Here is a 17,534-nt window from a genome sequence, read left to right on the forward strand (position 1 = left end):
CAGGAGGTTTTAGTCGGTGCGACTCCGACATGCCCCGCCCTCCATCCCCAGTGGAGGGTGGGAGTCCGGCGATTTCCGAAGGCAATAGTTTTGCGAAAATTCATCGAAATTAATTCAGCCATTTATGGGTGATTGAGTATACCCAAAACACATGCTTTTATTTTTTTCCCTACCTATTCACTAGTAGCTTAAGAGGCTATTTCTACCATCGGATCGGAATCGCGACCCACTGAGAAGATCCGGCGAGAAACTCAGTGGGCTGTGTTTATAGGTTAGTTCGCTCGTCGAACTCTTCGTCGTGTGCTTTCACACTTAAAATATACCTAAGTATTGACTATTGCTGCGGTTAGGCATAGGCTCTCCCCGTGTTACAGCCTTTCGTAGTTCATAGACAACACATGGTGAGTGTTACCTACCACTGATTTTGAGACATTTTCGATTTGATGGAAGATGCAAAGCAATAGCCCTAGAGCTGTCCGGCTCTGTAGGCGCTTGGGCAGTTATTAGCAGGCCTACTCCTGACTGAGCCTATGTGCTCGTCCATCCATCCCAGCTATGCGGCAAGATCTTTAGATAAACCTTGGTATTCCCAACTCATTTTATTTATTCGATGGCGTTACATTGTTTTATCCCCACCTTAAGCAATTCAATGCTGATTCGCTGCAACAAACACGCCTACAGTTGCGGGTTCAAACAACAAGTGTAAGTATCACTAGAATATTAGTGTTTATAATTATTTTCCTTTCATTTTCAGGGTGTATCGTTCATAGGATGGCATTCGCGTACAAGATTGGAGCGTGTTCTGCTCGTGACCAGCGCTACGCTCTTTGTGGGTGTACTGCTCATGGTGACTCTTTTGCTAACCACAAGAGGTACTCCGGATATCCCTGTGCCGCCATGTTATCAGCCTGAACCTAAAGGTAATGTGCAGTTAATATAATTAACTAGCCGTAACCGTCCGCTTCGCTGGGCATTTAAAATTAACATTATTATTTCTCACCCCCACAAAGATTCTCATCATTAACGCCCCCGCAACTGGTGTAGGGAGTCCAACACTCATATTAATATTAGCCTATCCATTAGGTACAGGTATTTTCTACATGGATACCAAGTTTCAAGTCAATTGGATGCATGGTTCAATAGTTATAACGGAACATCCGTAAAACCACTGTAGATTTATATATTAGTATAGATATACCTATAGATTTATTAGTGGATGTGTGAAGCTTAATTGTGAAGGTGTTCGAATCAGCAGGCAGATATAAATTTTATTTTAATGAACCAAATGTGCCCACTATGAATAGGTTCCATGATGAAAGAATAAAATAAAAATCAAACCCGCAAAATTATAATTTGCGTAATTATTGGTGGTAGGGCGTCTTGTCAGCCCGCTCGGGTAGATACTACCACCCTATCTATTTCTGTCGTGAAGCATTAATGGGTTCCGGTTTAGAGAGTGTGGCAGCTGTTGTCTATAAGCGAGAATTGGAACTCATGGTGGGTTATGGCATTTACGTCGTTGATATGTATGGTCTTTAGTACTTAAAATCAGGTGAACCGAAAAAAAATTGCTTCTTCAACTCTAATTTGATATGTAAATAATATCTATATGTATGGTACCGTATGATACTGCCATAAGCAATCGTTTCGGACGTCACATTTTGACGTCATGTAACCGCAACCTTGGACCGCTTCATTCAATTGTTTATTGCTATGACAGTTTTTGATAACGTACTTAAACAAAAGTGATACCCAATCTCGGGATGGTTGTGTTTTGCTGCGTGACCTCATTCCTGGAACATTGAAGTCGTTGAGCCACTGAGTTTCTCGCCGGACCCTCTCAGAGGAGGAAGATTCACATCTGGTGGTAGATTCTGCGAAGTATTGCTCTCGCTAGGACCAGTATTAGCAAACTGTCTTGAGGCCCTTGAGCTCATCTACCCGTCCGCGCGTAGCTGGAATAGCTCCTTAAGGACCCCATACACGGAACGTCTGCACGATCGATCGGTCTGAAACGACGGATCGTACCGTATATGGGGCCCTTTAGGCTACCGGCGAATAGGTAGGGAACAAAAATGGAAGTCGTTCTTGTAAAGGCTTTAGACATGTTTTTTCTTTGATAAATTTAGTGTTGGCTTTAGAATTAGAACTTAAGGGACGTCGCCGGTAATGTGGGCGAATGCAGCGGTACCATTTAAGGGATGACACTCATAGACACAGCCCACTGAGTTTCTTGCCGGATCTTCTCAGTGGTAGATTCCGCGAAGCACTGCTCTTGCTAGGGCCAGTATTAGCAACACTCCCGGTTTGAGCCCCGTGAGCTTACCTACCCGTCCGGGCGTAACTGGAATAGCCTCTCAAGGCTATCAGCATAGGGAGAAAAAAAAGGGATGAAATCTGCTCCGTTGACTGGTGATGAGGTGCAAATGACTCAGACTTCCGATCAGAGCACTCCCCATGGAACACATAATAATTATTTCACTTGTTTGTTTAATAACAAATTACTTAGCAAGAAAAACATTTAGAAATATGATTTTGAAAAAACAATAATAATATCGAAAGCCATAAATTATCGTCTCGGAAACATCGGTATCGTTACATTCAAAAGTTGTTTATTTAAACTAATAATGTGTCGTGAAATGGATTTCATTAGCATCATTTTAACGTTTGAGATTTCGTGTTCATAAAGGATTTCAATAAATAGTTCGTTCAAATAATATAATATTTTCTTGTCGTATTAGTGTCCAATATTTGGTTCTTCGTGGAAGAATCGATGATGGTGTGCGAAATTTCAAATAGTCCTTCGTGAAATCGTTTTAGAGTATAATTTCGATTGACGAATGTATTTGAAAGTTACATAATGGAAAAATTGTACTTTTTTTTAACATGAACATAAGTTGTTAGATAGTACAAAGTTAAATATCATGTGTTCGCAACACTGAAGGTTCAACATGGACAAGTTCAAATTTTACTGACTTGGCTATCACATAAGCTCATGGTCCAGCCGATTTTAAGATTTTAAGTGGACGCAACATACGCTGCCGGACTCCTTGAAATCTCAATTGAATTGGAAAAACGACCTGCACTAGGGCCGAAATTGATAATTGCTTCTCGACAGAATTGGGCGTAACGAATCTTACCCGCGTATCTTTAGTCGTTCACACGAGCTTAACTCGGCTCGACATAACGTCCAACGCGCGTTTTGGTATGCTTGATTGTAAAAATAAGCTCCACTCAAAAGTCCTAGGAAAAATATCCTCACCGGAGTGGAATAAATGAACTGAGGAAAATTTTCAAAGGACTTTTGAGTGGAGTTTATTTTTACAATGAAGCATACCAAAACGCGCTTTGGAGGTTGAGTCAAGTCGAGTTAGTTAACTTGTGTGAACGACTAAAGATACAGGGGTTAGTCTCTCAAAGGTACTACCGGTGTACTTTGATAGCGCATCAGATGCTATTAACTAATACCAGACCCTGTCTGTGAGTAGCTGCCCTTTAGGATACCAACGAATTGTTAGCGAAAAAAATATTATTACATTAAAATATACCAGTACATACTCACCACCGAGCAACGGTTGAGAAAACCGAAAAACGCATTTCACATAACTGCCCTAATAATACAGCGCTACTATCAGCCACAGCTGGAGAGCCCGTTTTTACACTACAGAATAGGTGGGTAGGAATAAAAAGAGTAAAATAGCGCCCGTATTTACACTACAGAATAGGTGGGTAGGAATAAAAAGAGTAAAATAGCGCCCGTTTTTACACTACAGAATAGGTGGGTAGGCATAAAAAAGTAAAATAGCGCCCGTTTTCAGGCCCAAGCATTTGTCTTTCGAGCTCCTGCATTTACACTGCCAGCGAAGTTATCCAGGCCCTGGACGAAACTAAGGACCCGTGCGATGACTTCTACGAGTTCGCGTGTGGAGGATGGCTGAGGAACAATCCAATTCCTGAAGGAAAATCTACATGGGGTATCTTTAGTAAGATCGAGCTGCAGAACCAGTTGATCATCAGGTCCGCTCTGGGTAAGTTACAAGAATTTTTTTTGTTATTTTTTTTTTTTTATTGCTTAGATGGTTGGACGAGCTCACAGCCCATCTGGTGTTAAGTGGTTACTGGAGCCCATAGACATCTACAACGTAAATGCGCCACCCACCTTGAGATATAAGTTCTAATGTCTCAATATAGTTACAACGGCTGCCCCATCCTTCAAACCGAAACGCATTTCTGCTTCACGGCAGAAATAGGCAGGGTGGTGGTACCTACCCGTGCGGACTCACAAGAGGTTCTACCACCAGTAAAAAACTCCACAAAACATGAAAATAAATAATAATAATAATAATAATAATAATAATAATTTCTTTATTTACTACATAAACTCTTAAATCATGACCTAGAATACTATTTACATATTTAACAAACTGAGAGATTACGCAGATGGCATCAACAATATAAAATTAACCAATGATCCTCACACTAGGCATAGCCTGTATCGTGAGGACCAAAATGCGATTTACTATATATATAATTGACCTCAAAACGACATCACTATTATTAATAATTATTACGCTCAAAAACATGCGATACAAGATTTAACATATAAGATAATAAAAAATTTTGAGTAATAAAAATAACACATCAAACAATTACACATATGTGGGGAGCGTACACATAAACAATTATAAAATAAATTAATAAGAAAAAATAAACAAAAATATACAAAATTAATAAATCTACTGCTATTTCTTGCTTTTAATTAAGTTCTCTGTGTCCATATAGTTCAATGTAAGCAACCATTTTTTCACTAGTGGTTTAGCTTGCCTAACCGTTTTGTGCTTTAGGTTTTCATTACAATGTCTAATAACCGCGTTATAAATATAGATCTTAGCAACATCTTGAAATATATGTTTTTGGATAGATGGTGATTTTGTAGCTGTCAAAGTTACAGGTAATTTGTAAACCCTGCGTTTAATCAAGGAATCGTACATTCCAGAAGAGAGCACCGCTCCATGTATCAATAAAAATATTTTTAAAATGAATAACTGACGCACGTTGAGAACTTGACTTTCCCTGTAAACGCGTTCTGTAGAGTACCTTCGAGGTTTATTTAGTATCACCTTTAACACTGAACGCTGAGCTCTTTCTAATTCAATTAGCACAGTTTTTGAGGCAGATCCCCAACAGATGATACAGTACATTAATAGGGATTGGCATAGTGCGAAATATACGGACTTGAGAGTATCAAAACTAGCCACGTCACGTAGATTCTTCATGACGTATACACATCTTCTGATTCGACCAGATAACTCCCGAATATGTGTCTTGAAAGACAGCTTTTCATCCACTATGACGCCAAGATACTTTATTTCATTAACTCTTGCAATCTCCTTGCAATCACACGATGGATCAAATCCATCGCAAACGTGTATTTTAATACTCGTAGATGCTGAAGCAGACATTGAGGTTTTGCAAAAACAGATGTACATGCTTTTCCTTGTATTCAGTGTCAAAAGATTACATTGTAGCCATTTCTGTACTTTGGACATTCCCGCCTCAGCAAAAGAATGAGCATCATGCCATGTTGATCCGCTAAATATAATTGCTGTGTCATCCGCATAACACAGAATGTCTGCGTTTGTTAAAGAAAGTTCAAAAATATCATTAATATATAATATAAACAAGGTAGGCCCCAGAATACTACCTTGCGGGACACCATATTGGTTAGTCTGTAGTCCACTGATTATAGATCCGACCTTAACACACTGTTTTCGTTCCATTAAATAGCTACTGAACCAATTTAGAGCGATTCCGCGTATGCCTAAAGTATCTAACTTCTTTAGTAAAATTGGTACGGAGACAGTATCAAATGCCTTTGTTAAATCAAGGAATACGCCAATACAGAATTTTTTCTCACTTAGTTTTGACGACACTACAGTTTTTAATAAAGATACAGCATCCTCAGTAGACTTCCCCTTACAAAACCCAAACTGTCTGTCAGAAATGAGATTTCGAGATTTTATGAATTCAGTCAGTCTTATATTTACCAATCCTTCGAGTAACTTGGAAAAAATACACAAGAGTGAAATAGGGCGGTAGTTATCCACTTTATTTTTAGGTCCACTTTTATATATCGGGCAAACTAACGCTGTCTTCCAGGCATCTGGAAAAGTTCCCGCTTCAAAACTACCGTTGAAAATTATAGTTAAGGGCTCAAGCAGTTCGTCTTTAATATTTTTGATTAAAGAGTTATTTATTGCATCGATACCTGGTGCTTTATCATTAGAAAGATTTTTAATGAGAGCTTCGACTTCTCTGTGATCTGTAGGGTGCATGAAAAAGGAGTCAGCTGCCGTACGGGAGATTTTTACAGCACTCGCCAATTCGCATTCAGACTTTGATAAATCCTGTAGTATTTTATCTGCCAGTGTTTGTCCAACGGTTGAGAAGTGGGTATTACACATTTCAATGGATTCCGATATATCATGACTGCCTTCCAATGACAATAGTTCAGTGTTTTCAGTTTTAGTTGTCTTCATATTGCATATTGTTTTAATAGTTGTCCAAAGTTTTTTCGGATTCTTTTTAGATTTTTCCAACTCGGCTGTTTCATACTCTGCCTTTAGCTTACGCAACAAAGATATGAAAAAATTTCGATATCGGGTAAAAATAAGCTGTAGATTTTCATTATTTGGATTATTTCGAGCTTGCATATGAAGTTTGTCACGATGGCGCATGCACCGCATAATTCCTGGAGAAATCCAGGGTTTCAAATTATATTTAGAACGAGACACTTTTAGAGTGCGTGAATGCTTTTCGAGAATATCCGATAAAACCTTGGTGAATACATCATTTGCTTTGTTAATATCTTTAAAGGAACACAACTCTGACCAATCTACAGATTTCAGCTCTTCCTTAATAGCTACGATATTTCTTTTTAGTATAAATCGATCAGGTTTTTTCACTTTATCCCTGCCTAGGTTTATTCCAATCATTGCCATGTAATGGTCAGTAATCGAACTTTTACACACAACACCAGTAATACAAGTATGATTTATGTCTTTCACATATATGTGGTCAAGGCATGCAGACTCTCGAGTGGGCTTAGTTATAGCTGATAGAAACCTATTTTCTGCCATGAAGGATACGTATTCAAGAGACTGCGCATTCGGTAAGGTATCTAGTATATTGATATTAAGGTCTCCAGCTATGATTATAAGTTGGTTACCTAAGCCTTGTACGCAATTATCTAATGTGGTAAGAAAATTATCCAAGTTTCTATAAGAGGGTGAACGATAGATGCCTAGAACTACTATGGACTCAGATAGTTGAATCTGTAAGCAATCTGCTTCCTCGATTAGAGGTTCCGACACAGTAACATTCCATGAACATTTGACATAAGTGACTACGCCACCATTTTGATTACTGCATTTAGTGGTATGGTAAGCATTATATCCCGGCAACTGTGGAACAATTGTAGTTTCATTTAACCAACACTCTGTAAGTATTATAATATCGTAATGGATATTTAGTCTAGACAAATGTACAAGAAATTGATCAAAGTTTCTCCTAATGCTTCTAATATTAAAAGTTAACACCCTAAAGTTACGATTTTTCAAAAATAGACTTTTACAATGCTCCGGTTCATCTATGACCTGACAATCGATTTGGATCGAATCCAAGTCTCCGTCAATGTCATCATTTATATCCATGTGTAATAAAAAACATTCCAAATACGCAAAGAAATGTTCACCATTAGCATACAATGCAGCGCCATTAATAGCATTAATTTTATATTTACATCGGAATCATTTAAATGATCATATGTACGGAAAATATTATTCTCAAATATAAGTAAAATCACTGGAAGTAAAACAAATCCCACAAGCAAAGACCATAAAGAACTGTGATCTATATACAATTTTTCCAAGTTATACAGAGTACAAATATATAGTAAACATACGTAATCCAAATTAAACACTAAAGCTCCAGCAAGACAATCAGTGAAATGAGCTATACACACACTAATTATACTGTTTATACATAACGAGAAGAAATAGGGAAGGTAGTAAAAAAGAATATGCTCCTTAGTTTGCACCACTGGATTATCACACAGACTGTTATACCTCGATATTGTTACATCCGACAGTAGTTTTCGTGTTAGCAAATAACCGATCCAGATAACTTTGGCTTCGCAGTTGCACTGCTGCATTCCCCTCACGCCGCCTGACATATATAGCGCCACGGTTACACCAACAATAAGCGTACCCTTCTTTCTTCGCTCTATTTCTAGCATCTCGAAATAAGATTCTATTTTCTTTAGTAAGCCTCTCATTGAAATATATATTTTGTGGTGTTCCAGGGGCATCCAAGTCATTACTTTTTATATTCCTACGTGATTTAGATGCTTTTAGTATTTCGTCACGCTTAGATCTACGCAGCAAACGAACAACAATTGGTCGCGGCATCCTATTTTGAAGTTCAGTTAAGCTAGGAGGAACTGCAGAACGGCGAGGCCCCACCCTAGTGATCCAGTCTACATCTTTCTCATCCAGTTCGACACCCAGCTTCTTAGTTGCAAGCTGAAAAGTATGTTGCAAATTCTCTGCTGGAGACTCCGGGATTCCAATCAACTCAATTTCATTTAACAGTATATTTTGAGCCTGTATGTTTATATCACTTTGTATTTGAGATACCGCCGATTTAAGATTCGTGAACTCAAGATCCCGTTTCTCTAGGTACTTCATACGGGTATCGTTGGCCTCAATTTTGGCCATAAGTTCTTCCATACGGTGATGAGAGTAATTTAAGGATTGAGTTACCTCTTCTAGTCTCATACTTATTTTACAAAGTTCCTCTGTCAGTCTTTTTATGTCATCTTTACTGTTCTCTGCAGTGGGCTCCTTCTTACGAGTCGTTATATTTTGGCCGTCATATGTACCTCTTATAGGAGTAAGACTGTTATCACCTCCTTTTTTGTGTGCAGCACAACAATCAGGACACTTCCAAATCTTTTTTCGATCTACAGGAACCAGAGAGATGTCTATACAGAGAGGACAGAAAATTTTCGTACAAGATGAGCTGGTACAACGAATAGAACCTAATTCTTTCGTTACCTTTAGACAACCGGCGCACTTCATTTTTAATTTAATTCGACTGAAAGTGTGTATAGTCAAGCAATTGATCCGTTTCCCTCACAGAGACAAACACGGTATGATTTCTCTCAAGACTGTTCTGCGTTACTAATCTTTGCCAAAGACGTCACAGTTTCGATTTAGTGCATCGTATAATGCACCTTACGCTAATGTAGTTCTTAATACTCGTGTATATTAACGAATATTGCTTGCGCGTAGCGCTTGTACTCGTAGCACACGTAACACTACCTACAACGACTTTTTTAAAAACACATGAAATTAGTTCGTTAATACACTTATTTTTGCACAGTTGGACTGTAAAAATATAAAAGCACTGAATATTTGCGAAAAACTAAAACACTGCAATACTTTAAATGTAAAAATATACTGTATATATGGCCAAAAATTTGATTTATTGCGGAGCGGTTTTAACAAAGTGTTTACTGTCAGAATGAGGTGTCAAAGTGAAATAGACAACGGCAAGTATGTGAATGCAATAAAGATAGCTTCAACGATTGACTGTATGAATTGCTGTAAGCTTCTGCGGTCAAGAATATCACTATTTGACGGGGTTTTTGCAACGATTTTTAGAATGTGCCCGATATTCTATCGCCGGGGCAAGGGTGACGGTAGCCGTAGACTAAATTTAGCGGAATGTGAAGAACAGAAAAATCTCTTTCTAGTTAATTATTGGACGGTACTACAGAAACTCATTGTTGACAACCGAATGATCATTGTTCTATACTCTTCGTATATTACTGTGTTACTTATAATATTTTGTATTCAAGTTTAACAATATTTGCTATGTGTATGTGCATTACTATAATTCTCATGTTGTATTTGTTATTTTAGCTGTTCTACACACACTCATCACTTTTAATTATTATTATCATAATCCTCTCGCAGGTCTGCTGGAAGAGATTTCTTAAAGAAATAAGCAGTGCCTTTGTACATAATTTTCCTATTACTCTGCTGTACTATGTCTTCTTTTGTACATAAATAAATAAAATAAAATAAACTCGAACGCAAAAAAAAGGATTGTCATTGAATTTATGTTTTTTTAAATAACAATAAGGCGTTTACATATTTTTTGGACTGTTTGATTAACCTTTTAAAGTTCGGTATTGACGTAAAACCATTGCTAAAAACAAATGCAGGAAAATATAACAACGAATTATCACTTTAAGTAAATACCGATTATTCTATATAAAAAGCACACAATAAATACACCATTAAATATTTGTTTATTTCATTTCTGTTCTAGACAGTACTTTGAAATGTACACTCAAGCACGAAAGTCGTATATCATATTTAAAACTGACAAATTAACAGCAGCAATGAAGGTGTCATAGGTAACGTGTCAAGACGTCCTAGAGTGTAGCTGACCGAAGCTTTGTGTCAAAGTATATCTTCTCGGTCATTTGTAGCTTACCTTCGCTCCGATGAAATTGAATTTATGCAAAAAGGCTTCAAGGAACAAGGCTTTCTTGCTTGTCAACTTATTTCATTACATATTTACCAAGGCCTATACAAATCTCAAATCTCCAACACGATGGACCGACCTCATAAAATCTGTGACTCACTCCAACATAAATGATTGCTCTCACTCTGCGAAACATCGTGGCACGTGGCGTCGCATCGCGAGAGCATCGGTATCGCAGGATCCGACTGATGCATGACCACGACCACTCTGTCAAGAGGGTACGAATAGGAAGAAGAAAACAAATCAGAAAGATAATTGCGCAATACAAATTGATATATGAGGTCTAACTTAATTATATGATAATAATAAATTATTTATTGTTAGCATAGAAGTAGAGACACAATAATGACTTTGAATCTGTGCTTGAACTAGCTGATAAAGCTTTACCTTAAGCAGCAGTGCTTCTCGTTCAAAGAATACAACAACTTTAGGTACTTACATAAAAGTTCAAACTTACGAGAGAAAATTAAACCGAACTAAATAATAATTGAAATAGAATCGAATACAAACACAAACGAACAAAACAGCAAAAGTAATTTATATCAATATATTTTTTATTATTTATTTATTTATTTAAGAATTACCGACAGGGTTTACAGTAAGACATAAAATAACATTGACATGTATAGAGCAATTGATAACTGCAACTGTAATTAGAGGCAATCACAGCATGCATTACATTAATATATCAATAGAGATTTAACAATACTATTAATAATAATAAAAAAATAAAAATAAAAGAAAGACAACAAGGACAGTAATACCCGAGTCCTCAAACCAAGGCTGAGGCTGAGGTTCAACAACAACTTTTTATAATTTTGTTCCTGAATATTAGAAGGGAATCGCCAAATATGTCAGGTTTTCAGCTTTTCTGACTAGATTATTATAAAGGTTAGTTAGACGAGGAGCAGGTGAGTGCTTGCCTAGATTGGTTCTGCTAAAGCGGGTGCTGAAAAGAGCAACGGGGCGATGAGGTAACCTGGATGGCACCTTCAAAGAGGATTTATTGAGGATGGATTGGGAGTCGACAGCACCGCTCATAACTTGATGTAAAAAACACAAGCCTAACATATCGCGGCGATCACTCAATGTTTGCATTTTAAAATATTTAGCCCTATCAACATAAGATTCAACATTGTTAGGCGGCCTAAAACTGTACGACATGTGGCGAAGTAACTTTTTTTGAAAGTTTTTTGAAGTTTTTTTTTTTGAAGGGATTTGTTATTAAATTTAAAACCGCTGTCTCCCATTATACAAGACTATGTTTCGATTGAATTAGTGAACTATTGTAAATCGTTTCGTATCGTTTAACGCGTCTGTGTTCGCTAAAAATTAGTACCTGAATTCGTATTGAATACGAATTTTATCAAAATATATTTTGTAAACGAACTCACTCGTATTTCGTTCACGAGATTGTTCGGATGTTTCGCGTGCAATTAGCGTCTGTATAGGTTGCGTGGGTCGGACGTCTGGGTTGATATGTTATCCACGGAGGGTTGGGTAGGCAGCGGCTTGGCATTGTTGAAGTCCATGGGCGACGGTAACCCCTCACCATCAGATGGGCCGTATTCTCGTCTGCCTTCTTCTTCTTCTTAGTCGAATACTTCATTGCTGAAGGTCGTGTCCTTGAAAGCCCTTCGTGGCTCTTTGTACCCTCAGCTTCCATTTGCTTCGGTTTTCGGCTTCTCTCAGGGCGTTCGTAACAGAGAGTCCAGTGAGCGCAGTTATCTGATCCGACCAACGGTTTGGTGGCCGGCCGGCGGGTCTTTTCCCTTGCACAAGGTAGAAGGGAAAAGACTATTTTCGTCTGCCTACAGGAGCAATAAAAAAAGATCGCTCCATTTCAGTCTTGTTGTTTCAGAAAGATTATTTGTTACACAAGTAAACTCGATTTTTGAATCTGGGTTCTGTTTGTTTGATTTTGATTAATTATATGAAATTAACTATGGGATTTTTTCCATTGTAAAAGAGATCTGATTTTAAACTTCTTGTGGAGCTTTTGCTACGCGAAGTGACTCTCAAAATCTTGAATATCTATTTTTCCTTATTTAAATGTACAAAAGCACGCTTTATTTGGTAAAAATGGAGCCTCTGGTTACTTTTCGTTGTAGATTATCGCAAAATAAGCATTTAGTAATGTGAGGTTTATTGGGTGATGACGGAGAAGGCGTGCGCGTTTGTTTGTTGCGTGTTGTCCTCCATAAACCTCATCAGAGTGGTTTTTTTTTTATGATTGAAAGATTACTGGTAGCCCGGAGGCCTTTCCAGCTTCACCAGGACAGGTGGGCGAGCAAACGCTCAGCCAGGAGGGGTGGGATTTGCTAACAACTGCCCGAGCGCCTCCGAAGGAGACCTAACAACTCAAGAGCAATTGCTTCGCGAATGAATCTACTATCGGATCGGAATCGCGACCCACTGAGAAGATCCGGCGAGAAACTCAGCGGGCTGATGCATGGGTTAGGTTGCACGTCGACCTCTTTGTCGAGTTCGACGAGTACGGTACTGGGGTTCCTCAGCCTGCTCCTAGTGTTAGAGCTGAAGGTATCTAATGCAAGAGTTATTGGATCTGATGGATCCGTAAGGACGTGTCTAGGGCGACGACGGTGACTTGCTCGTGCGTGATCAGGATTCGGGATCATCAGAGTGGTCAATAAAACACTACGTATAATTACATGTTTATTCGCGTCAGCGACTGGGGTGGATCGCTGCACGTTAACCACTGACTGACTAATGTATGTTGCTCATTACTATAAACGCATAGTAAGCTAAGCGGGGCGGGGTATAACTACCCTACAGTATGTAACAAATCTAAAAAAAATATTTTTGACTTTGTTATTTATTCATCAATGGAAGGTAAGCCGCAGAAATGCATCGATGTGTTTGAAATGCATCGATCTTTTGATTTTAATAAAGAATTCATAGAAATACAGGACAACGCGATTCGTTCTGAATGACGACTGTATCCTCATGCCAACTTTTTACACTGGCGTCACGGCGCTTACCTTGCATGATTTCGATTTATATATTTACCTAAATACGCATAATTCTGTAAGGCGTTAGGAATTTAAAAGAACACTCGTCGATTAGTTACACAATATTAATAATAGATGGCGTTGTGTAACATATAATTTGCGGAATTACTGGTGGTAGGACATATTGTGAGTCCGCACCGATAGGTACGACCACCCTCCCTATTTCTGTCGAGAAGCAGTAATGCGTTTCGGTTTGAAGGGTGGGGCAGTCGTACTGTAATAACAGAGACCTAAGGACTCGTGTCTCGAGGTGGGTGGCTGCATTTACGTCGTAAGTGTCTATGGGCTCCGGTAACCACTTAACGTTACGGTGGGCCGTGAGCTCGTCTACACATCTAAGCAATAAAAAAAATGTTTGCAAGATTTTTACAGGAATATCAACTCACTTTTGTAGCCCACTGTACGTATCATGACGACTATTAAAGAAACATAAGTTACGTATTGTGGAGCTTCTCAATAAAGTCAGCTAATAAAATTAAACAACACCCTAGTTGGTCCCTATTATGCCACTATATCGTGGTACTCATGAAACATCGTGGACGCCGTCACCACCTACCTATTTATATATATAAAATTGAAATACACGTCCAAATATTAACATGCCTTTTTATGTTAAAAATAATATCCATTAGGTACAATTGAAACACCGTATTAAAATAATCACAGCTGCCGATAAACAGAATCTGTCTTCATGTAACAAACAATCTAAAATGTCCGTTACAGAAAAGGTGAATACTACAAACAAATCGGAAGCAGAATATAAGGCGCGCGTGTATTATGATGCGTGCATCGACACGAATGAAACAATAGAGAAACTGGCGGAGAAACCTTTGATAGCCGTCATCAAGAAACTCGGAGGCTGGCATATACTGCCGTCAACGATGGTCAAACAGCAGAAATGGGACTTCCAGAAGCTGGTTCAGGACGTACAGAACTCGTAAGTTTCGTTAACTCGTTTTCTTTTTTTCCGCTTGAGAAAATCGCCGGATCCCTACCCGCGCGGTATGTGGGAGTTGAACCTCAATAAAAACTCCTGCCGCTCACAACCGGCGCCCTACCTCGGATCGGGCTGGAGCCCAGCCGGGGCTATTGAGACGGCGGGACATTGTTAACTACTTAGGATCAGTTGGTTTGGTATACAAAAGGACTACGGTAGTCCTCCCTCCTTCTCCTTTTAAAATTACTAACCAAATTAGAAGTCGCACTTCAGCTAATTATTTACGAAAACGAGATTCTGGACAAACAAGTGACACAAGTGACCTGACTTTAATAAGGTTGTATGAATCAACACTAATGACTTGGCTTCAAACTCTAATCTTACAAGGTTTCTATCTTTTTTTTATTGCTAGATGGGTGGACGAGCTCACAGCCCACCTGGTGTTAAGTGGTCACTGGAACCTGACATCTTCAACGTAAATGCGCCGCCCACCTTGAGATATAAGTTCTAAGGTCTCAAGTATAGTTACGACGGCTACCCCACCCTTCAAACCAAAACGCATCACTGCTTCACAGTAGATATAGGCAGCGCGGTGCTACCTACCCGCGCGGACTCACAAGAGGTCCTACCACTAGTAAAATCTATCTAATTAAGGTTTTTGTGGTTGAACTTCAAGATGCGTATAGGCATTATCATGAACAGTAATTAAATTAGGCGGTTTGCATAACACAGAAGTAGGAGTATCATTTTGTTGACATACGTGACTTCAGTGTAAAATTCATGGACTAACAAGGGTTTTTTTGTATCAAAACCCGGTAATGTATCATATCGAGGCGTGAAAGGCTATTTATTTGGTTTAAGCGACATTTTTGCAACTTTACAGGGGAGTCATTTAAAGTTTAAAATTTGATAAAAATATCCTAACAAAAAATCTTCTTCAACTATTAGAATGGGTTGAACATAAATGAAGTTCAATTAAAAAGATCGAACTGTTTATGCTAATACGAAATAAAACGCATCTTTAATAACAAAGATAAATTGTTTACTCTGTTTATAATAATATGATTTTGTTTCAATTTCAGATACAACCTGGGAGGCCTCTTCAACTGGGCCGTGTCTGAGGACGACAGAAACTCATCCAAACACGTCATCGTTGTAAGTTGGTTTGAAATTAATTAACGTGGTATTTGATTGACTAAATCTAATCAAGTAACTTGCTTCTGTTATATTTTTGTTATTGTTATTTGATTCCAACCTTTACTGTAACAAATGAGTTGATTTTTGCGAAGTATATATATCGGTAAACTCTTTCATTACAGCTTGACCAAGGAGGTCTTAATCTACCAACACGAGACAACTACCTGAACAAAACCGCCCATAAGAAGGTCCTAGACGCATATCTAGATTTTATGACTAGGATCTGTGTCCTCTTAGGCGCAAACAAATCCGAGGCTCGTGCCCAAATGAGCAAGGTCATTCAGTTCGAAACAGATTTAGCTAATATTACTACGCCCTCTGAAGACAGAAGAGATGAAGAAGGAATGTATAATCCTTATACAATAAGGCAGTGGCAGAAGGAAGTGTCTTTCTTGAATTGGACCCAGTTTTTTAATGATGCATTTAAGCTTGTCAATCGTACTGTGAGTATATTTTAATACCTATTTTAGAGACCGCGGTAGTAGATTCATTCGCGGAGCAGCTGCCAGCCCGCTGAGTTTCTCGCCGGATCTTCTCAGCGGGTCGCGATTCCGATCCGGTAGTAGATTCATTCGCGAAGCTGTTGCTCTTGAATTGTTAGGTTTCCTACGGAGGCGCTCGGCGGTTGACAGCTAATCCCACCTCTCCCGGCTGAGGCCTTGCTCGTCCACCTGTCCTGTTCAAACTGGAAAGGTCTCCGGACAACCAGCAATCCCAAAAAAATAGTTTAGGGTGTTAATATTTCTTTGACAATTAAAATAGATATGAATACGAAATTTATGATTCGAATCAATAATTTACATTAACGCCTTACGCGTCCAATACAACAATGCGTTCAGGGGGTTTTTGGGGCTGCCTCGGTTCTGTAGCGCGTCGGGAATGTTCGCCGAGGCACGAGTCGACTGTTTCTTTACGACCATGCGGAAAAGATGCACATCCCTGATTGGCCGGGTCCGGGTCAGCCCTAACAGCATCCTGAAGGCATTAACAGACCGTTATGACTGTCGGTACTTGAACCATTGTACCATGGTTCACTTGCGGACTAAACAATAATAATAATAATAATGGTTGGTTCGAAGTAAGTATCAGTGGAATGGAATATTTGAAATGTATTCAACTGATAACTACTTTTAAGAAATGTATCTTTTTTATTTGATTGGTTTTGTTAATTTTAAGTATGTTTCAATGATACTATGTACACATATGGACTTATTGTTGTCTGAAATAAAATAAATCATTCATTCATTCATTAACACGTTTGAATCACTTCAGATTCCAGATACGCAGAGAATTGTCGTTTACGCGCCAGACTACTTCAAGAATTTGACGAGGATCATACAAAAGTACAATAAAACTGAAGAAGACCAGAGGTATGGAATTCTATGAATTCAAAAGATAAAAAAATCTTGAGCCACAGAGCTTGGATATCAGAATCAGAATCGATACATTCTAAGACCCCGATAGAGGATATAATAAAACTTTAAAAATCGATTTAAAAATGCCTTGAGAACCCAAGAAAACTGTGAGACTGTAGACACCCCAACGGGCTATAATTAAAACTAAAAGTATTGTTGCGTCTAGTTCTTAGAGGTGTCTTGAGGTGGCCTGGAAAATGAATAAATGCGTTTACTTCTTCAAATACTAATTATATTGTTTTTAATTATTTTACAAACATAGGTAAATTGACGCGTCCATCTTTTTTCTTCGTGTATTAATTCAAAATTTGACAATTGGTGCCAATGTTATGCGTG

General features: G+C 38.5%; 1 protein-coding gene and 1 long non-coding RNA gene across 3 annotated transcripts in view; one reads left to right on the forward strand and one right to left on the reverse strand.

The window, feature by feature from the left end:
• LOC101742887 (endothelin-converting enzyme homolog) overlaps positions 1 to 17,534 on the forward strand; it is a 63,291-nt gene that overhangs the window by 34,477 nt on the left and 11,280 nt on the right. For both annotated transcript variants that reach the window (XM_004926765.5, XM_038020845.2), the window contains 6 exons: positions 755 to 920; positions 3,819 to 4,028; positions 14,373 to 14,586; positions 15,669 to 15,741; positions 15,906 to 16,226; positions 17,056 to 17,153. In XM_004926765.5, the coding sequence (XP_004926822.2) occupies positions 755 to 920; positions 3,819 to 4,028; positions 14,373 to 14,586; positions 15,669 to 15,741; positions 15,906 to 16,226; positions 17,056 to 17,153 (1,082 nt within the window). The remainder of the gene's footprint in view (positions 1 to 754; positions 921 to 3,818; positions 4,029 to 14,372; positions 14,587 to 15,668; positions 15,742 to 15,905; positions 16,227 to 17,055; positions 17,154 to 17,534) is intronic.
• LOC134201533 (uncharacterized) lies at positions 15,607 to 17,182 on the reverse strand. The gene is made up of 2 exons (XR_009976881.1): positions 16,245 to 17,182; positions 15,607 to 15,846 (listed from the first exon to the last, which is right to left on the reverse strand). It is a non-coding gene; the product is annotated as an uncharacterized LOC134201533 (long non-coding RNA).

Source organism: Bombyx mori, chromosome 27, assembly GCF_030269925.1.
Source record: "Bombyx mori chromosome 27, ASM3026992v2".
NCBI lineage: Eukaryota > Metazoa > Arthropoda > Insecta > Lepidoptera > Bombycidae > Bombyx > Bombyx mori.